Source organism: Lampris incognitus, chromosome 14 (genome assembly GCF_029633865.1).
Source record: "Lampris incognitus isolate fLamInc1 chromosome 14, fLamInc1.hap2, whole genome shotgun sequence".
NCBI lineage: Eukaryota > Metazoa > Chordata > Actinopteri > Lampriformes > Lampridae > Lampris > Lampris incognitus.
Window position 1 is genome coordinate 30,309,801 of NC_079224.1, and position 24,268 is coordinate 30,334,068.

General features: G+C 45.4%; 1 protein-coding gene across 1 annotated transcript; it reads right to left on the minus strand.

Moving 5' to 3' along the window:
• Positions 1 to 837: 837 nt before the first annotated feature.
• Positions 838 to 20,414, minus strand: per2 (period circadian clock 2). Its single transcript, XM_056293727.1, is given in 21 exon segments — positions 838 to 955; positions 1,382 to 1,590; positions 1,945 to 2,179; positions 4,332 to 5,224; positions 6,132 to 6,599; positions 7,314 to 7,520; positions 7,753 to 7,877; positions 8,780 to 8,957; positions 9,082 to 9,184; positions 10,325 to 10,480; positions 11,371 to 11,485; positions 11,733 to 11,886; positions 12,013 to 12,119; positions 12,568 to 12,646; positions 12,846 to 12,988; positions 13,350 to 13,401; positions 14,109 to 14,310; positions 14,614 to 14,735; positions 15,874 to 16,031; positions 16,361 to 16,453; positions 19,939 to 20,414. Coding segments are annotated over 21 exon segments (4,245 nt in total). The 5' UTR covers positions 20,382 to 20,414; the 3' UTR covers positions 838 to 952.
• Between the last annotated feature and the right edge of the window lie 3,854 nt (positions 20,415 to 24,268).

Below are 24,268 nucleotides of genomic sequence, written 5' to 3' on the forward strand. Positions count from 1 at the left end.
GGGAAAGATGCTTCATGTGCTTCTGCATGCAGTACTGTCCCAGTGTCCACTTATCTTTTTTTGCACTGCTTAGTTATCACTTAGTCTAGTCATTAAGTGCTTTCATTAACCATTTTATTTCTAAACCTGTTACCTCATTGTCTACTCTGCCCACTCAGCATCTATTGCATGCCTATCTGTCCTGCTTGACAGTCCTCCTCTGGTACTCTTCATGAGGAGCCCTTTGTGACTATAACTGTGATTTAGGGCTATATTTATGAACTTGAATTCACACACATGCATGCACGCACACACACCCACACCACTACTGAATATAGCACTTATCCACAGAACTAGTAGCCTACACAAGCACAAATACACACCGTCAGACTTTATGTCTTATTTTTTTACCCACATCCACGGCCAATTGTGTCTGTAGGGACGTTCGACCAAGCCAGAGGCAACACGGGGATTCGAACCGCCGATCCCCATGTTGGGAGGCAATGGAATAGACTGCCACACCACCCCGATGCCACAGATTTTACTTCAACAGCACAACTTCTCTTCTACAGCCTCCAAGCATTTATAAATATGAATATACAGCATTGTGTCTAAAACCTGCCCAGCTATTGCTCACAGCATTCAGCAGATGAAGGCAGCAGCATTAGTATGTATGTGTGTGTGTGTGTGTGAGAGAGAGAGAGAGAGAGAGAGAGAGAGAGAGAGAGAGAGAGAGAGAGAGAGAGAGAGAGAGAGAGAGAGAGAGAGAGAGATGAGAGAGAGAGAGAGAGAGAGAGAGAGAGAGAGAGAGAGATTTGGTTCTACCTTGACATCTATTGCCTTGGGCAGGCCTCCCCTCTTGATCCAAGGATGGACGCCCATCAGCTCCCTCTTCTGGTCCTCTGTGAAGTGTGGCTGGCTCTTCTGTAACAGCCTCAGCTTCTCTCTGTCCTCTCTTAGCACCTGCTGAGTGTCACTGGAGACCCAAAACACACACACACACACACACACACACACACACACACACACAGCGTTACAAACATCAATAAGCAGTCATTTTTGGCCGATCACTGATGAAAAAAAATGTGTGGATGAGATTATTTGGTGGTGAATGGGAAGATTCCAGACCAAACAACCTCATCATTAACAGTGGGTACGAAGAATCTTCTGATTAAATGACATTCACCAACACATTAACTAAATTAGATAACAGTTCTGTTTAGCCTTATCTAGTTAATAAAGCCTCAGTTTCCATTAGCAGGGTTTTTTGTCTCAGTGTACCATCTAGTGGCTAAAAATAGTTACAAGTACAAGTGGGATCAATTTGAAAAGAGACTTGTGTATATGGGGTCAATTGGTTTAACTAGTCCGCAAATCACATCGTCCATCCTTTTCCACTCACCGTGACGGCAGCTGATACGTCATCATGACGCTTGTCATCTGTGTTAGCCATGAGCAGCCACAGCGGATCTTCCAATACATATTTGATGAAGTGTTCGTTCTGCTCCACGCTCATAGGCATGCCCTCGCTGTTGTTCGAGTAACCTTTGACCTTCTGGCTGTTCTGGGATGAGTCCACACTGCCAAAGTACTTGCTGCTGTTGTTGCTCCCTGGAGAACCACAAGCAGCAGAGTAATATTTAATCTTATTTCAAGGATTGTACAGAGATATCACACTAGACAACATAGTATTTTAACATAAAAATAAAGGTTCATAGCACATGCACTGAATTGTAAACTTAGAACAACAATTACCTGTGACTATATCAGTGGTCAAAATGTTAAAATACCAGTATGAGTATACTACATCCTCAATCTTTTCAAATTTAGCTATTTGTGGTACTGATACGTAAATCAGGCTCCTGACCAACTTTCTGGATCAGGATTTGAGGATCAATGGAATTCATCCTACAATATCAAGTTTTACCCCAAACAAGTTGTTTAATAGCCAATGACAAGACAGACCTGTTCTACTACCAGAAGTTCCACTCGCGGAGGCTTCGCTGGCTGACGTCCTGCTCTTAGACATTCTGCTGTTAGATGTCCCGCTGGCTGAGGTAGCGCAGTCCCTGGAGCCAGAGCCCATGGACCCCGAGGTGGCTGAACCTGTGCCTGAATGTGAGTCCTGGAGTAAAATGTCCAACATGTCGCTGGACAAGGAGTTGGCATCGCTGTTGTTTACATCACCGGCTGAACTTCCCTGTAACAAAAAAGGAGGTCACTAAACAGAACATTGGCTTGATTTTGACCCATTTGACCCCCTCTGACACCCCACCCCAAGGGTCCTCATAATACAGGAAAATGTGCATGCTGAATGATGTTGCTCCTGCATCTTTAGACCTGAAAGAGCCTCTAATTCTGAACGGAGTATGGAAAATTTCCTCAGAACGCCAGCCCATACACACATAGCATGGGTGTGCACTGCACAATGAGGTGGAGCACAACAGCACCCACAGGAAGTGTGTGCCTGTTTTGCAAACACTGAACTACATGCAACCGATGCAAACAAGGGAAGGTGATTGAAAAAAACGTAATCGGGAATATGACTTTTCAGGTATTTTTTGACACAAAACTCCCGTTCATCTCTGACAGGAGATTATTTTTTCTTGCCTTTGCTGTTTCCATTTTTTTTGTTTCTGGCCATATTCCTGTATAACTCAGAGAGGGCAATGTTTTACCAAATTCTTTTAATCTGATGTTAAAATGGGGTTCGACTAGCAAACTCTTTAAGACACAATCCATAATAAGAGAGGTCAGGGGCTTTTTTTGAGTAAAAGTGGTCTTGTATGTAAAAAGAAACTGTGTGTGTGTGTGTGTGTGTGAATCTGTGTTTTTGTGTTTCTTTTTTTTTTTTGGATTTCCCCCCATTTTCTCCCCAATTAGATCTGGCCAATTGGGGCGAAAAACGGGGGGTAATTGACATAATTACCCCCCATTTTTCAAAATGGGGTAATTGACATAATAAGAGACAATACACTTATTATGTCAATTACCCCATTCTTCTGAGCTGTCCCGGTGAGTGCTCCACCCTCTCTGCCGATCTGGGGAGGGCTGCAGACTACCACATGCCTCCTCTGATACATGTGGAGTTGACAGTCGCTTCTTTTCACCTGACAGTGAGGAGTTTCACCAGGGGGAGGTAGCATGTGGGAGGATCACGCTATTCCCCCCAGTTCCCCCTCCCCCCTGAACAGGTGGCCCGACCGACCAGAGGAGGCATCAGTGCAGCAACCCACATCCGGCTTCCCACCCGCAGACACGGCCAATTTTGTCTGTAGGGACGCCCGACCAAGCTGGAGGTAACACAGGGATTCGAACCGGAGATCCCCATGTTGGTAGTCAACAGAATAGACGCTTTTTTTGTGTGTTTCCGTGTCTACATGTTTGTAAGAGGCTGTATATTTGTACAGTGAGTGAGTGAGAGAGAGAGAGAGAGAGAGAGAGAGAGAGAGAGAGAGAGAGAGAGAGAGAGAATATGCCTACTAATGTATGTACTGCAGCTCAATTAATTTTAAGGTCCTGATGACTACAGATTGTGCCTTTAGAAAGGTTGTTAGTCTCATGCCACACAACCCCGGTAAAACCAACAACATCCCAGGCGAGAACTCTTGTTGGTTAGACAACAGTGCCGCCAAACAATAACGACAGTCACACCAAGGAACAAAAAGAAATATTAAGGGCTGCTCTTATAGTTGTAACTAATATGTAGAAGCAGGGGAGGCATGGCATTCGGGAAGTGTGGAGGATTTCTCATGATTTGCCTACCTCTTTGTCGTAAGACCCCAGCCTAGAGCACACTCTATCCCAAGACAAATGCTCACAGACACAGGGTGAGCCCTCGGTATACAAGGGTCCAGGGGGACCAGGGAAACCGAGAGAAGGCTAAAGGGTGTAAGGGATAATGACATCATGGATTAACACCCGATGGTCCACACCATGGATCACGGGTTACATGTTAATCTAAAAGGAGTCAAGACTGTCTTGACTTCAAACATTCAGAAGTTATCAGCAAAAATAAATAAAAAATAAATAAAAAGTTTTCATTAATGTGAATACACTGGAGGTATCGTTGCAACATTGGCATCATCTCCTGCTGACATATGAGTGAATGCCTTGGGGAACATTGCTTAGCCTACTTTGGGACATCCATACAACCCACGCCATGTAATCTGAACAAGGTATTGCCTTCATATCAGTAAGGTGAAGTTGTTACATCTTACTGACTCATCAGGTGTAGACACTGGCAGTCTTTGGGAGGGTTGGAAAGAGAGAGAGGGAGGATGGGGACGAAAAGGAGGCAAGAAACACATGAGGGATAAGCGACCGAGTTCTTTAATTACCTGCCGTAACACCTTTTGTTTGGCCTGGCTGCCACTTGCGCCTTTCTCACTTTCGGTGGGGTTATTTCCTTGTCCTCCAGCAGAGAGTGCTGTGCTGTCCTGCCTCTCCACAGACCTCTGGCTCTCCTCCAGCTGGAGTAGGTTGAGTTGCAGTGGCGAGCTACAGCGAGACTGGAACAAGGGAGACGATGCCTGGTCCCTGCCGCCCCCAGACTGTGGAGTGGAGGAGCGAGATAGACCATCCCCAGGGGCCTTGGGCATATCCTGCGCCGGGGGGAAAGGGAATGGAGTGTTCGCAAAGCCTGCTTGCGGGATGAAGGGATTCTGGGTGTTGTACTGGGTTTGGACAGTGAAGCCAGGCTGACCTGGGAATGCAGGCTGACCGAAGGGCTGTAGCTGAACTGGGAAAACGTCAGTCTCTGTCTGGTAAAAGGGCTGCTGCGGCAGAGGCCCGTTGCCCATCTGAGGGAACACATAGTTGGGAATTACCAGCGCCACCATGGGGGCGACCATGGGCGCAGCGTAGGGAGAAGGGTGGATGGATGGGGGGCAGGAAAGAGGCTGGTTGCACTGGCTGTCCGCAAAGCCTGGTAGTGAGGAGACTGCACGAGGGGTCAAGTTGTCTACTCTGGGATAAACCTGGAGTGGGTAGGCTGGCATCACGGCAGGGTAGGCCATAGGGAAAGTGGACTGGGAGGTGTCAGAGCGGGACCAGGAGGTCTGGTTGAGGCCCTGGTTGAGAAGAGGAGGCCGCAGCTGCTGCTGTCTGTGATAGGATACCGTGCTGTCTGATGACTCGATCTGTTTTGCCCGCTTTGACTTGGTCTTCCTGTTGCGTCCACCTCGGCGAGCAGCAGCCTCTCCACCAACTCCCCCTTGCTTGTATGCACTCGATGCAGGTACAGCTACGGTTCAGAGAGGGAGGAGAGAGGAAGAGAGAGCAGAGAATTTGACCACATGTTCTGGTATGAAAGCAACAAACAATACAGGCAACAAAAAAAAAAGTCATCTGTGACAATTTTTGATGTAACTTTATGTTTACTATGACAAAATTAAAGTGTAACTTCTCCCTCAGGTCTGAGCCTAACTCCACCCGCAGCATAATTTTGAAAAAGGCTAAAAAGCGGCCAAGGGGCTGAGAGGGGGTGTGAGGCAGGAGCATGGGCAGGAGTTCACCATGGCAGCTGAACAAGACAAACCACGGCAGGTTTGATGAGGTAGCACAGTTGTTGTGGTGAAGAAGCAGATATAGCAGTTTGTAGAAGAAAACTACCAACAGATACCAACACATCAAAAGCCAAACTCCAGGTTTAAACTCTTTTTCTTTTATTATTTTGCTTTTCAGTGGAGAAGGTGTTAACACAACAGCACAGCTGACCATTTTGTTTGTAATGGCTCTGTTTGATTTCGACTGGTCAAACACCAATTCAATTATCAGCATTAACATGGGGCAACAGTAAGTTAAGGAAAAAACGCTGATTTTCATGATTTGCAGGGTTTTTTGTTTTTTTTTTGGGCCCCCCCCCCTTTTTTTTTCTCCCCAGTTGTATCCGGCCAATTACCCCACTCTTCCGAGCTGTCCCGGTTGCAGCTCCACCCCCTCTGCCGAGCCGGGCAGGGCTGCAGACTACCACACGTCTCCTCCGATACATGTGGAGTTGCCAGCCGCTTCTTTTCACCTGACAGTGAGGAGTTTCGCTAGGGGGATGTAGCGCTTGGGAGGATCACACTATTCCCCCCAGTTCCCCCTCCTCCCGAACAAGCGCCCCGACCGACCAGAGGAGGCACTAGTGCAGCTACCAGGACACATACCCACATCCGGCTTCCCACCTGCAGACACAGCCAATTGTGTCTGTAGGGATGCCCGACCAAGCCGGAGGTATCACAGGGATTCAAACCAGCAATCCCCATGTTGGTAGGCAACGGACGACACCACCACATTACCCGAATGCCCCCCCATTATTTGTAGCTTTAATGAGTTCTGGTACAGTGTGTCCATGTGGTGGTATATAGTACCGTTGCTGATGACCTGTCCTCTCTGGCGCTCTAGGTAGCGAGAGCAATCCGCCTTGAAGGCTTTGACTCCTCTGAGCGCTCTGAAGCGGTGCAGAAAGGCCTGCTCTTCTTTCTGAGTATGGGCGGCCAGGACCTGCTTGGTCAACCCAAGTTTCTTGTAGGACTCGCGCTCCTGGCTGGGAGGTGAAACTGTGCTAGTAGGAGGCACAGGGGTCTGGTTCCCCTCTACTGCCTCCCCGGCTCCAGAGACATCCTCTATGATTTCTGTATGGAGGACAGGGTGGAGAGACAATACACTTATTATGTCAGTGCAAACTTGAGTTTATCGTGATGTGGATCATCCCCTGCTCAGTAGTGCAGCCTGTGGCGGTCATGAGAAAAGCAAAGCTGATCCAGAACAATTAAAAACAGATATAATGACATAGTCACATGTAAAAAAGACATACATGCCAAGCCAACACTTCGTTTGTACATCTAGCCAGGTAAAGACCATTGTAATGTATGTCAACTGACATTTTTTAATCACACATAAATAAAGAAATAAACATACAAACACATAAATAATAAATATATAAACATATAAGCTTTTAACAGATATGAAAGAAGATTACGAGATGTATACAAGTTAGGAAAAAGACAATATAGAGGCATAATTGGGAATAAAGACAAATCAGGAAGGAAAGTGCGTCAAAACAACAACATCAGAGGGACAATAAAAACAGCACAAGGCAAAAAAAAAATATCAGACTTTCTTTTTGGGGTTGTTCTTTTTTGTTTTAAACTAGTCTTTTGTGCTTGATATGAACATCATACCAAAAACACGAGATGTGACCAATTCATATGCAACCTATATTAAACCTTGAACCCCACTCCTTACCCAACAAACACAACTACAAACACAAACACAAACAAGAACACACGAACACACAAACACAGACACAAGCAATTGGCCAAGGACTCAAGTTCAAGATGACTGACCTGACTCTGGTTGGGGCTTCTTGTCTCCTACATGAACAATGGTGCTACTGTAGCTACACTGGCTGGTTATGGACACCACACTTTCTGGTTTATCAGGTACAGGTAAGGGCAAGGAGGTCCCCACTACAGCAGTGGCTGCATCACTGGATTTTTTTTCTGTACCACCCAAAGGAGAGAGACCAGACTGATCCTTTAACAAAGCTGGTTCTGCCAAGGACAACAGAAAACAAAACTTTTTAAAGAGTTTGTGAGAGAAAAAAGAGCACCCCTTCATATGCTCAGGGTCAAAACTCCAAATGTGTTGAGTTTTCTTTATACATACACTACATGAGGTCACACCTATGTATGATGTAACCTGAGACCTACATCCAATATGCTTTGATCCAGAATCTGGAACCATTAAATGATCCAAGTTTAAGACAATGTTGGTGGTACACACCTTCAGACACATGCATTGCGCAGGGACCGTCCTGCTTGTCCTCGTCTGAGTTGGAGGACATGGTGTTAGAAGAAGACCGACACTTCCTCTTCATGGTTATTGGCACATTACAGCTCTCCAAGTACCTAAATACAAAAACATTCCGGTGAGCCGCTTGCTAATTTGGTTCTTAACCCATTTCAGCTGTATTTAGAGTGTCATTTCAAGACACAGGTTTGACGATGTTGTGAGATGTCTCCCCCCCCCAATTGTACTTGGCAAATTACCCCATTCTTCCGATAGGTCCCTGTTGCTGCTCCACCCCCTCTGCCAATCTGGGGAGGGCTGCAGACTACCACATGCCTCCTCCGATATATATGTGGAGTCATCAGCTACTTCTTTTCACCTGGCAGTGAGGAGTTTCACCAGGGGGATGTAGCGCATGGGAGGATCACGTTATTCCCCCCAGTTCCCCCTCCCCCCGGAACAGGCGTCCTGACCGACCAGAGGAGGTGCCAGTGCAGTGACCAGGACACATACCCACATCTGCCTTCCCCCCCACAGACATGGCCAATTGTGTCTGTAGGGACGCCTGACCAAGCCGGAGGTAACACGGGGATTCGAACCTGCGATCCCCATGTTGGTAGGCAACGGAACAGACCGCCATGCCACCCGGATGCCTGTTGTGAGGCATCTTAAAGAGCCATCCAACAGGACTTAGTCACACTAGCTTCACCAAACACAGGTGGGGAATTGCTATTGCAACTGCAAAACTGTTATGATCCAAACGAATGCAAAACCTACGCACACATCTCTGTAACTTTTCTTAAATGTTGTGCTTGGTCTAAGTGCCACAGTGAGCAAGGCATAAAGTTAAATTCCTGGTATGTGAAAACTTAATTGGCAAATAAAACAGACTTTTTCTGATTCAAAGAGTGATGTAGTGTTCCTGGGTTGTGTGTGTGAAAGGGATAAAACTCAGCAAGTATTCACAGGTGATGGACTTGGCTACCATACTACGAGGGAAATCAAGTCCACAATTATCTACCTGATAACACTGTCCAGACAGTTGATCTGTTGGTAGGAGTAAACAGTTTGGTCGTTGAAGGCCAGCTCCTCCTGGAAAGTAGCCCTGCTCTCCACCATGGTGGCCCTCGTCTCTTTCCAGCTGATAGGGGCAGCCGAGTCCTTGGGCCTCACCACGGCGGTGCTCTTCTGGACGGATTCTACTGGAGAGAAGGCCAAATGTCACGAGTAGGGTCGGTGATACCATCTATTCTTCCGGACAAATACAAATGATGATCAAGTTGCATGGACACATTAGCGAAAATGCTCCTTGGCTGGACTTACTGCCATTGCCCCTCTTGTTTGGTTTGGTGGAGGAGGCCAAGTAGACCTGCTGTTCCTGGCACTTCTGAATGTGAATCCCCTTGCAGATCTCCTGGAATGTGCGCTGTGGACAGAGCGAAAGAGACAAGAAAGAGGAAGCATTATTAATATGAATAGTGGAAACTGCTCATAGTGACCATGGTTATAGTGTTTGAATAATCCGGTTATTGTGATCAAACTGTCTACTTAAAGTGATCGTTTGGGTCTTTCACACATAGTAAATGGAAAAAAACCCCTCTTAAAACCAAGGTAATTCAGGAGATTTAATGTTTAAATGTTTTGGGGTTTTTTTTTTTCAACTGTACTCGGCCAATTACCCCACTGTTCCAAGCCGTCCCGGTCACTGCTCCACCCCCTCTGCCAATCCAGGGAGGGCTGCAGACTACCACAAGCCTCCTCTGATACATGTGAAGTCGCTAGCCGCTTCTTTTTCCCCTGACAGTGAGGCGTTTTGCCAGGGGGACGTAGCGCATGGGAGGATCACGCTATTCCCCCCAGTTCCCCCTCCCCCCTGAACAGGTACCCCAACCGACCAGAAGAGGCGCTAGTGCAGTGACCAAGACACACCCACATCCGGCTTACCCATGGCAGACATGGCCAATTGTGTCTGTAGGGATGCCCGACCAAGTCGGAGGTAACACGTGGATTCGAACTGATCATCCCCGTGCCGGCAGGCTACAGAATAGACCGCCACGCCACCCGGACACCATATAGTATATTTTTGAATAAAGTCTATTTTTAATTCTCGAAGCATTTGTAATAGCTAATTTTTCTTTACAGTTCAATAAATGACAGTAGGCCACTGTCTTTCAGTCAATCCAGTAAAACGGAGACGTCTGCTCCATTACATTATATTTATCTAAGCAGTGTACACATGTCCACTGTATCAAATCCAGATAACCGGCTTAGTTGTACTGGCCATCATGCTTGACACAGATAGATATGAACTACTTCAAAACTGAGGCCAAACATTATTCTTTAGTGGGTCATCCAACCAAACAAAACAAGACTAGTTGGCCTTCATTTGCAGTACCATGGTGCTGTATCAGCAAATACAAATTTAGGCCAAGAACAAATAGTTTTTTTCAAAACAACAGTGCTAGATAGATTACCCGTAGACTACATTAAAAGTGACTTTCTGTGTAAGCATGACCTTCGGGGTTTGGACAGCTTTATCAAATGATAAGATATTGGGCCCACTCACAGGTTTGGCTTTGCTGGTCTCTCCCTCATCTTCTGGTCGCACCTTCTTTGGACTCCCGCTCACGTTGTTGGTGCTCTCGCCAGAAGAGGTGAGGCCAGTAAGGTGGTCGTTGCTGCTCAAGCTGCCATAGGAACTGGAACTGATGGTGTGAACCGGCTGGTCGCAGACACAGAAAAGGAATAAAAGAAGTTTGAGGTAATAAATGGAGACGGTCACAAATCTGGTATGATTTAAAGTTGAAATCTGGGATTTTTCTCTTTAAATAAATCATTATTTTATTTATTTATTATGGATTTATCTCCCCAATTGTACGTGGACAATTACCCCACTCTTCCAAGCTGTCCCAGTCACTGCCCCACCCCCTTTACCGATCCGGGGAGGGCAGCAGACTACCACATCTCCTCTGAAACACGTGGAGTTGCCAGCCGCTTCTTTTCACCTGACAGTGAGGAGTTGGCGATCCCCGTGTTGTAGGCAATGGAATAGACCACCATGCTACGCGGATGCCCAGAGGATGCCATTTTTACAAGGGTGGGAACTGTTTACTGCTGAACTGACAGCACGCAAGCAACAATGGCTGATACACCTTGTTTGTAGTTCTCACTACCAGTGATAGGGGCGGACTGGGGAAATCCCAGATTTCAACTTTCAGAGGTCATAGTACGAAGGTCGAAGGTGCCGGCGCGAGTTCACCACGCAAGTCAGTCGACTTGCGCGATGAGCTAAAGTGTGGCCAATACTTTTTTTTTGTTGCTAATTTCAGGACAAGCTGCGCTGGCAGTCATCGGGTGCAATGGAGGCGCAGTTGTAAAGGTTTGGCCTAGAGGGATAGTCAGTAGAGTGGTGGGGGCTGTCTTCAATTACAGCCAATCAAATCAGCTCCTCTCATTCTCTTTAAAAGCAGCGCACACTCTGTCATGGCGAACAGCCAATTTCATAATGGACGTGCACATTCAACACCTGGTCCTTGAATTTATTTTCTTCTCTATGCCTACTATACTTCCCTTTTTATCTATTCATTCTTTTCATATTTCCTGTCTTCTCACCTGCAGCAGGAGTTTATGAATCTGCTCGGTAATCTCCTGGATGTCTGAGTCCACCATCTTTGTCTCGCCTGTGGCAGGGGTCGGGGCCACGAAAACATCCTCATTTACTGGGCCCCTGGAGAAAAAATAAAAATCACATCCACGTACGTATAACACATTGACACCCAGTAACAGGCAAGAAAAAATATTATTTTATAAACAAATAACCAATTCATATAATATATGAGAAAAACCATACAATGAACAGAAACATTGATTTGACGACCTACGACACAACTGGGGGGTATATGCATGAACATATGAACATAAATATTAATCTTGACTGACAGGCAGCTTTTCCAGGGCAGGGGAGAGATACTTACATGCGGACTTTGTGTCTCCCGATAATGAAGGAGACTTTGCGGCTCCAGGGGTTGACAAAGCTGGACCAGCTGGTGTCCAGGATAACATACTCCCCGTTCCTTGCACAGACCCGAATGGACGAGTGGTCGAAAGGTTGTCCCGCATACTGGAGGACTGAGGGGACAGACACAAACATTACTTCAGATTATTGCAGAAATACTTTGTGCTGTGCAGACAAGCTGCCCGTCAGGTGAACACACTCATTCTTTTGTTTGTGGTTTCCCCATTCATAGAACTCACTCTTTTTGTGAATGGCCAGCATTATTGGCCGATCATTAGGATGAAGGTGAAGGAGGACTGGGGTGCCAATCAGATCTTGGGGGAGGTGCCCAAGGAGTGGAACAGCCCTGGTACACACAAAGAACCCAATGTATAACTGTGAGTCGGCAAATAATAACCCAACTTATGATCTTATTCTGCCCAGTTTTCAACGCACAGCTACTCAGCTTTTTTCTTTTCACTTCAATTCAATTCGACTCGCTTCAAATTAATTCGATTCAACTCAGTTTAATTCAGTTCAACTCACTGTCATTGCTCAAGTACATGTACACAAACAACCAAACATGGTAGTTTACAGCACGCACACGGGATAGTGCAAATTTTGGTCATGAAAATGAAAAACTATGATGTGAGGAGACATCATCAGCTACTAATGCTACTTCTTATACTAGTAATAATTAAAATATCGATCTAATCTAATCTAAATAATATATATGTACTATATAGTATTAGTTACATCGTGCAAGTAGAGCAAGCCTTTGTGTTTGGGGAAAACTTGTTTGGACTGTGTCTTACCTCTCATCAACATCCTGGAACACACAACTCGGAGTGTGTGTGGTGGTGAAGACACGTTTGTCGGTTGGGATTCTGGGTGCTGCACAGAACAGAAAATAACATACTTTTCATTATAGAAGTCTTGTTCATCTCAGCTGAGAGTTGGATACATGCTAACCCCCCCTCCAAAGAAAAAGCTGTGAGTCTCTACCTTCTTTTAGACTAGCAAAAAGAAAGGCAGTAAACAGGGTATGGCTGGTACTGTTACTTGGTGATACGAGGCAGGTCAGGTTCCTTACCGTCATACCCAGAGTGAACCCTCTCAGCCAGCAGGAGGCAGCAGAATTGGTCCTCAGCGTGCACCGCGTCTTGGACCTTCATTAGGTAGGGAGTCATTCGGAAAGGATAGTACCGCAGCTCCCCCTCACACTCCTTGCCACCGCTGGATTGAAGAAAAGAGAGGAGTAAAAACGTCAATGTTATCGTCATGATCTAGTTATATTCTTGTATGATGGGTTTTTTAATTTAGGAGGGCTCTAAGTGACTGCTCGTGGATTTAGGATTTGAAACATGCACTCAAAGGGGGGGGTTCTGAGCAATTTTCCAATTTTAAGAGTAAGTGTGTGTGTGTGTATGTGTGTATGTGCGTGCATGCTGGAAAAAATATCAGATTGCAGTTTACATGGACATGATGGGATGAGCTAATTGAAAAGCATTTACTGTGGAAAGTGTATGAATAAACACTAAATGAAGGTCCAGGGAACAGATGGCCTGGTGCCGTCGCTGCTCCGTCACCCACTCACCTGATACGACAGAAAAAGGACTTCTCCTGAATGCAGTCTGGTGGAGAGGACTCTGAAAAAAGACGGGAAATGGTTAAATCTATGACCAGCGTTGTATGACCTAGCTAAATACCAACCCTTTGTTACCCTACTGGTTTTCTGTTCCCACAGGCAACTGAGCTTTCATTAATGCCATTGAGAAAACATAAGTTGGGAGCACAGCTCTGGCCCTAGATAAAATGAATATAACCATGGTGAAGCTCACCGCTGGGAATGGAAATGCCTCTTTTTTGGTGCGCTTGCCAGAATAAATCCATCTTAAAGAGGTTTTTGTATTACTCAGTTTAATGTGAGCCACACACTAGGCAAAGTCAATGCATGCAGCTGACGTTAAACGCAGTTAGCATCATCATTTTATTGACTTAATACATGCCTGAATTCAGGGGAACTGTAATCAATGTACCACACATATGGCAAGCTGTGTTTAACGAAAAATTGATTTGTTCATTAATTTAACTGTTGCTGTATCCGCAGATTTTCAAAATCTTCTGTTTTAGTTTTCTTATGCATGCATGCTACTTTGAAGAAAACCTTTGTGGAAATTCAAATACATCAGCGACCCTTTTGGATAAAGCCGCCAAAAACATATTGATGTGGTTACTCTTGCCTTTACTACATCACTGCCATACGCAGAATCACATTCAAGAATGCCCGGATTAGAGGATTTTCAGCCATGTCTAAAAGCCCAGTGAACCAGGGATCTTGTCACTGATGCCATACCTGCTCCGGTGCACATGCTCCAGGAGGGCAGGCGGTAAGGCGTGGTAAAGCTGTAGAACACGCTAACATCCTGTGGCGTCAGAAACTCCACAAACTTGGCATTCTTGAACACGTCTCTCTTGCAATTAAGGATGGAGGCCGCCTGGTCAGAGATATACACTATCCTTCCTGTGATAAGGGACACCGCTACTGCGAAAATATCCTGCAGAAAACACACACCAATGAGATCAAATGAAAAACTGAGAGGGACTAAAAATAAACAACATATATGCACACACACACAGACACAGACACAGACACACACACACACAGCCACGAATAATAGTATTTTTTCTAAAACGTTAGCATTCACACAAATGTGCGAATACAGCCTTTACAAAAGTGATAGAAAATAGAGGACCGCATATGTACAGGCAGTGTATTCAATATCATTCCACAATGTTTGGAGTAAAAAAAGAAAGATTTGAACACTTTTATCATTTTGGAGGGAATGTTGAAGACTCACATTGTTTTTGAGGGTGTATTCAGAAGTAATGCTGTCTATCTCCTCTATTGTATAAGAGGAAACATCCGGACCTGATGGCTGACTGTCATTGATCATCAGCAGCTGGTAGTATTCTTCATTGGCTGCAGCAAAGATATAGAGAGGAGTCACTTAATTTGTTTGCTCCAACGTAACACAAAATGTGGAGGTGATCAAGGGTGGAAACTCATAAATGATCAGATTCAGAAATTAGTCATACTCTATGAAATGAATGGAAGGGAGCCTGCAAACACATGATCTAATCTCTTTAATGTTGTGTATTGCCAACATTATGAGGTTGTCTACAATGCGAAATGGCTCGCAGCTGAAAAAACTGCATCTTATTATGTTGTCATGATGACAGCATTGAAGCTTATACTGTAAAACCCTCACCACCCAGTTTCCATGGGTAAATTCTCAGTCAGGCCACAAGGAATTTGCACAGTCCCATACTGACGTAATGACTGAAATTTTTGCCGAACCCTTACAGTAACCTCTTGTGGTACAACAAAGAAAACAACTATGCTTGACAACCACCAACATCCCGACAAAAACATGGATGCACACACAAATAAATGACGTACACCTCCATCCATCCGTTCTTCAAAGCGAGTGTGAATTTGTACTGAGCATAAACATGAAGCTGTATATATTTCAAGAGACACTGTAGGGAAAAACAGCATAATAATTATTCTACTACTTTTTTTTGGACCCCCCCCAATTGTACTTGGTCAATTACCCTATTTTCCGAGCCTTTCCAGTCACTGCTCCACCTCCTCTTCCGATACGGGGAGGGCTGCAGACTACCACATGTCTCTTCCGATACATGGGGAGCCGCCAGCCGCTTCTTTTCACCCGACAGTGAGGAGTTTCGTCAGGGGGACATAGTGCGTGGTAGGATCACGCCATTCCCCCCCAAACAGGCGCCCCGATCGACCAGAGGAGGTGCTAGTGCAGCAACCAGGACACATACCCATATCCGGCTTCTGACCCACAGACACGGCCAATTGTATCTGTAGGGACGCCCAACCAAGCCGGAGGTAACACGGGATTTGAACCGGCAATCCCTGTGCTGGTAGGCAACGGAATAGACCGCTACGCTACCTGGACGCCCCTTATTCTACTACTTAGAAGAAGAAGAGAGAATGAAGGAGAAGGAAAAGGAGAAGAAGTAGAAGATTTATAAAAGCAGAAAAAGATGGCAAGACAGTCAGGCAGGCGGAGTGATGAGGATGCTCTTACCTTCCACTTGTTTGACACATCGCAGCGCATATTTGAGCGTGTTGAGAGTTGTGGACTTGTTGCCCTTGCTCCTCTTATCAGCGGGCAGATGAAGCTTCAGCTCCTTCAAAGTTTTAATCAGCTCTTTCTGGGTCTTGGCTTTGGCTGATTCCTCACTGCTGCAAGTCGCATGAATCACACAGACACGCGAAAGAGGCGTCTCAGAAATCACAACAGGTGTAGGAGACAGCAGCCAAAATCTAATCTGAGCCGCACATAATGAAAAAGTAAGAGTTCGGTCTTTATGGACCCAGCAGGTTGCATAAGAGTTTGACCAAATAAAAGTGTGTAAGTACTGTACTTGGCAAAACACAGTTTACGGACTAGAGAAAAGGTGGTACCATCCTAATGCTGGTGGAAAATGTACGCAAAGTTTCATGGGGCACATAGTTGTAAGTGATCTGGTGAACTGAAATGTGTTTATAGCTATGATGGTCTGAATCCTAACCTGCAACCACTGGTGGAGGGGTTGTCCTGCTCAGAGCTCAGCAGACTGAAGGCATTGGAGCTGCTGGGAGGAGATGGACTGTGGGAGTTGGAGCTGAGAGGAGAGAAACAAGGAGAGAGAAAGAGAGAGAGATGGAGAGAAAGGGTGAGAGTAAAGAAGAGATAAAGAGTGAGTCTTTGATCTTTGTTCTGAAAACATCGCACAACAAAACAGGAGAATCTATAATCACTTTGGAGAGAGAGCGAGAGAGAGAGAGAGAGACCGAGCGAGAGAGAGAAAGAAAGAGGGGGGGGGGTTAAGATAGGCAGACATGTATGCAACACCCCATTGATTCACATTTAAGTTGTTCCTACTAACTCTGACCAGATTGTTCTCAGGGTATTTAATGATTTTTTTCCCTGTTTCACTCAAATCTGTACATTGAGTCTCAGCAAATGAATAACTGGAAAACGTGACAAAAATATTTAGTAATTGTTAATGTAACAGCCTGAAGTTTACAGGGTGACCACTTTGACATGGGGAGCCTGAAGACAAAGTTTGTTTGTCTCTGATTCAGTTGTGTGTGTGTGTGTGTATGTATGTGTGTGTGTGTGTGTGTGTGTGTGTGTGTGTGTGTGTGTGTGTGTGTGTGTGTGTGTGTTAGTGTGTTTGTATGTGCGTGTGCTTGAGAGAGAGAGAGTCTGCACTACTGTCTTAGCCTACAAGCTTAACACTGCATTAATACACTCAAGGTCTCTCAACAGCTGTGTAAGACACTGACTCACGCCAGGTACACCACAGATTTCTATAAATAGCAGGCCTACCTGGCTTACAATAGAAAGCACCTGCATAAATAGCTCCTCAAAGCACTCTTTGAGATCTACTCCTGTCAAATATAGCCCTCTCTAGAATACAACCCAGTTGGTTGTGTAGCATTGTCAGTGTGTGTAAGTATGTGAGACTATAAGACAGCGTAACATATTAGGCTAACTGACAGGTTGTGCTCATCCTGTGTGTGTCTAACTGACAGGTTGTGCTCATCCTGTGTGTGTTTATCCTGTTGCTCTGTGGACACATTAACATCATGGTTACTCAGGTGCATCATTACAGCATGGAGTTGGGCTTGAGATGCTGTAGCGATGGAGGAGCTGTGATGGACGGTGTATTTTATCCTTTAATTGGTGTTTTAAATCTAGCACAGACAGACAGACAGACAGACAGACGGACGGACGGACGGACGGATAGATGGACGGATGGATGGATGGATGGATAGAGAAAAGCTTTGAAAATCAGATAGAGAGGAGGTCAAATCAGATTAAATAACACATTCCACTGGTATTTGACCTCAAATATTCAAATTGTACTCCATATCATGTCTGTTCCAAGACATTGGTCTTGAAATCATCAACTTTCACCCTCTTTCTCTGTCTGTCTGTCCGTCAGTCAAAACACAACTCAAAGAGATAGGTCAACTCAAAACAATAGAAGGCCACATATAACATATAAAAGTGGTGAGACATACATGATAAGAGTAGGAACAGGGACCGGACAACACCGAAGAGAGGGCAAAAGCGAGAATTGGAGTGGAAAGAGGTAGATGAAGAAAAGGGAAGAAAGCGAGCTTGGTTGTTGAAACAGGAACGCAAATGGACACTCCTTGTCCCAGCTCAAACCAGTGTTAAACAGACATAAACAGCCCATCGCCATGGGAAGAGGAGTGTGTGAAACACTCCCATCTGGCGCTGTGCACAATAGGAGCCAACTCTGACTGACATCACCAGACGCCTACTCTTCCGCTCCAAGAGGTGGAATCATCCCATTTTCTTCCTATTAAAGTCTCACTTTAGACGTCATTTGTTACTGTTGTACTGATGTCTTGATCCATTTTAGGCCAGGAAGCAGTCCAATGCCAACTGGCTGATATTTCAACCTAAATTCACAGTGAGACAAATCAACTCGAGGCAATTTGATCTTTTTGTGATTCAATGAAAAAGAAAACTAATTAGAACAGTTTAGAGATGTTGCCTAACCAATGTGAGTTGACAGACTAAAGTCAAAACATTTGTCCGCTTTAATGTTTTGGCCCTTTCATCAGCAAATTCTGACACACACACAATAAACTTTGAAAAGGTGTACTTTTGAACCCCTTATATTCACGTGGAAGAATACGTAGCGTCTAATCATTGCTTCCATGTTCGATACTGAGTCACACTAGAAAAGGCGTGCAGAATAAAGAGAAAGTCAATTGTGGGACCAAAAACAACGGAAGCCAGTAAAGACAGAAAGCAAATCAACTGAGTTTTAATATGCCAAGCACATGCGTAGGGTCTCCAAGCCATATACGAGAACACCTTCTGCAAGTCTCCGAATCTCGCTGACTACCTCACTAGTGCTGATTATGTAGGAACATCAGAAAATATAGGAGGCAACATGTTCTACACAAGCAGCTTGCACCCAGAACTAACTGTCCCTACTGACAAGAATGTTGCATGGGTCTACTGTTCTAGCAGACAACATTGTTCTTGCTGCTACAGCTGCGGGGCTCTCTTAGCTCCCATTACCACATCTGTGCAGATTATTACTGCTACCGGGCATTTTATTCTCAGTGAAATGTAAAAAAAAAGAAAAAAGAAAAAAAAGACTAGACTGACAGTGTGGTCACAATCACACATAATTAAGACCACATTCGTCACCTGCGTAAGTGGAAATAAATATACCTTCAGGTGCCATTGTCCTCATTAAAACCGCATGAGTCAACTGGCGATCTAAAGATTTGCAACGATGGCTCATCGAAAAAGAAACATCGCGAAACAATCGAAAAAGAAACATCGCGGAAGTGAAGTATGTAGTTATTTGCAATTTGAGCAAGAAATCAAAATCTGATCGTAAGGTGTCACTGGAGTTGCATGTTGATACCACATATGAACGGAATCCGTCACACACACAATCTGGATATATCTGGACACGACAGGCCAGGTCTGAACAGGGCCCAACAGATTCGAGGTGAGTCATTCCATCATTAAAAATCTTCTTCTTTTTTAAATTTTTCACCCCCTTTTTCTCCCAATTGTGTCCGGCTAATTACCCCACTCTTCTGAGCTGTCCCGGTCGCTGCTCCACCCCCTCTGCCAATCTGGGGAGGGCTGCAGACTACCACATGCCTCCTCCGATACATGTGGAGTCGCCAGCCGCTTCTTTTCACCTGGCAGTGCGGAGTTTCACCAGGGGGATGCAGTGCATGGGAGGATCAAGCTAGTTCCCCCTCCCCTCCAAACAGGTGCCCCGATCGACCAGAGGAGGCGCTAGTGCAGCACCCAGGACACATACCCACATCCGGGTTCCCACCCGCAGACACAGCCAGTTGTGTCTGTAGGGATGGATGTCCGCCCAAGCCGGAGGTAACACAGGGATTCGAACCGGCAATCCCCATATTAGTAGGCAACAGAATAGACCATCAGGCCACCTGGATGCCCCATCATTACTAATCTGATGTAGTTAAGAGACAAGTCACCAAGATTGATGCCCAAGTCAAAAACCTTTCACAATGAGCTATCACTTAATACTGTTCTCTTCGAACCCCTCCTACTACAGACACTGACCTCTTGTTGCTTCCAGAAGATTCCAAGAGAGCGGAGTCCTTGCTGTTGCCATTGGAACTGCCCGTAGACTCATTGCCATGGCTCTCGTTGCCATGACTCTCATTCCCATGGCTTTCGTTGCCATGTGATTCCGTTCCACTTCCGCTGGACCCGCTGCTCTTCATCTCCATGTCCTCCTCAGGGAGTGAGCGGGAGCGGATGCTTTTGCGATGGCCACGAGGCGATGCTGGGGGGTCCTGGCTGCTGCTGTCACTGCCCTCTGAGGGGAGGCCTAGGTCAGGTCCTCCTTGGCTGTAGCCACCCATTCGATGCAGCTGCACCATGGAGCTGAGACCTGATACCCCTCTGGGCATGGACATGGAGGCACCTCTGCATCCTGAGATCCCATCCCGGTTTTCCAACCCTGGAAAGCAATAGGGTTTGGAGTCTGAATCTTCCGACATGAGGAGATGATGCTGTCGTGCGTCGAGGGCTGGTTGGAGGTGAGTTGAGAAGAGGACCGTGAAACCTAATCACCCCATGGTCCACAACGTCGGTTCCGGAGGGAAATGAACAAGGAGCTGACTTAGCTGTTAAGAAAAGCAAAATATCAAATGTCAGAGTGTCATAACATTCATCAAGTAATGTTAATGTTATACTTTGTTTGTATAGTACTATTCTAAAGAGTTTTTTTTTAGAAAGGGCTTTAACAAGCCATGAGATAAAAGCAGTGAAAATAAACTGTAGGGTAAACCCAATGTAGTATACAACAAACATACACAGGAATGGTAAACACTGTTTAAATGTGAACATTTTACTGAAAAAAATAAAGTGAATGACTTTCTCCAAATTGCTTAGTTTTGGAAATTGTTCTCAATTGGAGGAAGCAAAATTGGATTAACTGAGCTGACAACCAGCATATAACATCTCTGAGTTATTCAGATTTCCAAGCCATTGAGGCCGCCGACTTTCAGATAGATATCTTGAGTTTAGATATCATGAAAAAAGTATTTACAGTAATCATTCCACATGATGAAATTAAGGGATGGACCGAATCAAGTAGCTAGGAAATTATATTTTGACTAGTTGCAAAAAAATGAATTCAGGACGGCCACAAACCAGCTGCGGTTCGCTGCTATCTTTTAATTTGAAGGTTTGGCACAGAGTTAAAAAAAACCTTGAAAGATAAAAAAAAAAAATCAACCGCATAGTTCAACTTCAAGGTCTGGTTGTTTGGTTGTGCTATATTGGAGCAAATCACAAGGTGTGACCTTTGAACTTTCAATGCCCCCCCCCCACTGGCCTTTCAGCACAGTGGGTCTCTCCCATCCAACCCTCCAAGCCCCTCAAAGCATCACATCTACTGAAACACATCAAAGACCCCCGCCACTGTATGTACGTCTAGCCACCAGCATATCTGACAAACCAGCAGCAATGCAATTTGACCCTACTATTTTTAGCAGATGGACACACAGGAGCACACGGCACTTCAGACCATATTAAATCCCCCCTCATTATTTTTCTGTATTCTGTGGCGCTGCAGCCTCAGTTCAAAATGGGATGAAATTATAGTTGTCAACGGTCTACAGAGAATATCCAACTGTAACATTACAGCCGATGTAACCACATGTTGGTGTCACCCACCAACATGTGGACTGAGGATGGCATTTGAATGAGGGAGATGTTTACGTAGCACTGCATAAAAAGGAATCACATCCACATTTGTCTCTCAATGGATTTGTCTATATCAGCACTCTCATGCCGACAAAGCTTTGGGTGTTTGATCCCAAGCGCCATCTGAATACACATATAATAGTTTGGCCTCGCATGTGAAGAGACCGCCCCCTAGACCGAGGGTGGAGGTCTGTGGCCACACTTCTGCAAGCATTCATCTGCCTGAAGTGTCCCCCCCCCCCTTTTCTGCCCAGTTGTACCTGGCCAATTACCCCACTCTTCCGAGCCATCTCGGTCGCTGTTCCATCCCCTCTGCCGATCCAGGGAGGGCTGCAGACTGCCACATGCCTCCTCCGATACATGTGGAGTCGCCAGCCACTTCTTTTCACATGACAGTGAGGAGTTTCGCCAGGGGGACGTAACACATGGGGAGGATCACTCTATTCCTCCCAGTTCCCCCTCCCCCCCGAACAGATGCCCCAACCGACCAGAGGAGGCACTAGTGCAGCGACCAGTACACATACCTACATCCGGCTTCCCACCCGCAGACACAGCCAATTGTGTCTGTAGGGGCGCCCAACCATGCTGGAGGTAACACGGGGATTCAAACAGGCGATTCCCGTGTTGGTAGGCAATGGAATTGACCGCTATGCTACCCAGAAGCCCCTTGGCTGAAGTGTTTTTGAACATGCAACGATGAATACTGACTAATTGTATTTACAATTGGTCAGTATAAAACTTTCTGGGGCCCAGCTGCTAAGGGGGGGGGGGCATGGAGATCAGCAATACTCATGTTCACCCTAAATATAGGCAATGATAATGGCAATATTTGCAATTTAGTGTGAACTGGCTAAACAGATGGACTGTAAAGACATTATTAAGGACCTTGCATCCTGTAAGACAAGGACAAGGAAGGTGGCTGTTAAAGAGGCAAAGATGAAGCCATAAGGTAAGACTTTGCATTTTATACTAAGAAATGTGTAGTATAAGTGAAGCAGATCTTTGTTGACCCTGGTGTGGTTAAGTGTGTCAAAGATTTCTATTATGGCGTGTGTGTGTGTGTGTGAGTGTGTGTCTATGTAGCCTCCGTTACTAAGTCTTTACATGTATGTGTTTGGTAGGAGAGAGAAAACACGCGCATGCGTTGATATGAGTAAAGCAAGTTTGGGGGGAGGGGCTTTTCAGGGGCCCAGCCATTTCCATTTCCAACATTTATGCCGGCTCACAACTCTGTCCCTGAAAACTAGATAAAGTTCCTTGACCTTTGTAGTGGAGAAGTAATTTCTGTTCTGACATGCACTGGGCCTTGGATATGTGTTTTGTTCTAAATCATGTCCTTCAGTTGAATTAGTTAATTCTAGTTGAACCATAGAGACGACTCGAGACTACTAAAAAGACTGGATACAGGGCGTTCGGGTAGTGTTGCGGTCTATTCCGCTATTCCGCCTACCAACATGGGATCCCGGTTCGAATTCCCATGTTACCTCCAGCTTGGTCAGGTGTCCCTGCAGACACAATTGGCCGTGTCTGCAGGTGGGAAGCCAGATGTGGGTATGTGTCCTGGTTGCTGCACTAGCGCCTCCTCTGGTCAGTCGGGGCGCTTGTTCAGGGGGAGAGGGAACTGGGGGGAATAGCGTGAACCTCCCATGTACTACGTCCCCCTGGTGAAACTCCTCACTGTCATGTGAAAAGAAGCAGCTGGCAACTCCACATGTATCGGAGGAGACATGTAGTAGTCTGCAGCCCTCCCTGGATTGGCAGAGGGGGTGGGTCAGCGCTTGGAAGAATGGGGTAGTTGGCCGGTTACAATTGGGGAGAAAAAGGGGGGAGACTGGATACAATTAAAATCAATCTGGAGTGGTAAACAGGATGACTACTTTTAACTTAAAACTTTAGGAAAAATGTGCAACCAAAACATGTAACATGTGTTGATTAGTGACTAAAATCTTAGTTTAATCAATTTTATGTTCAGCGCAATGTGGAAAAAGTCAAAATGGTTGAAAACTTTTTGAAAGCGATGTCTATAGTGGGACCACAGTGAATCTGGAAATATGCTGGGGGTTTTTTATAATGGCATTCACTATTTTGTTTCTCACCGAAAATAGCATTGAATATGCAAGCTTATGATATTTTCTGTCCCATGTGTGAGAATGTGGACCAATACAGATAAAGTACAGTAAAGCAGGAAGGAAAGACTGAAAGTTAATCCTGCACAAGATAAAGTACCCTGCTTGAAGTAAAATGTTTTGCATACTCTTTGTGCACATATAGTTATACAACATCTGATGTGTGTGGCAATATGTATGGTCTATGAGTGCATTCATAGATGGTCTTACAGTCATGCTGCACTGTGATCCTTTTGTGACAAGAGGACACGTCCATCACTGGATGTTGCAGAGGTCCTGAATGAGACCCGAATGTAAGCGGCATGCACTGACAGCCGGATTTCCCTACTTAGTATTAAAAAACAGACAAAACACCTGAAATTGATTCCTACATTCACAGGACCCCAGATGCCACATGCCACAATGGCATTATACAGTTCCATCCAGTCCTCCTTCCTGACCTAACATACTCGAAGAGTTGTCGTGGCAACACGAGGAATTACCGTCTAAGTACCAGATGATATATGATATACCAATGACACCTAAGACATGACCTAGCCTAACCTTTATGG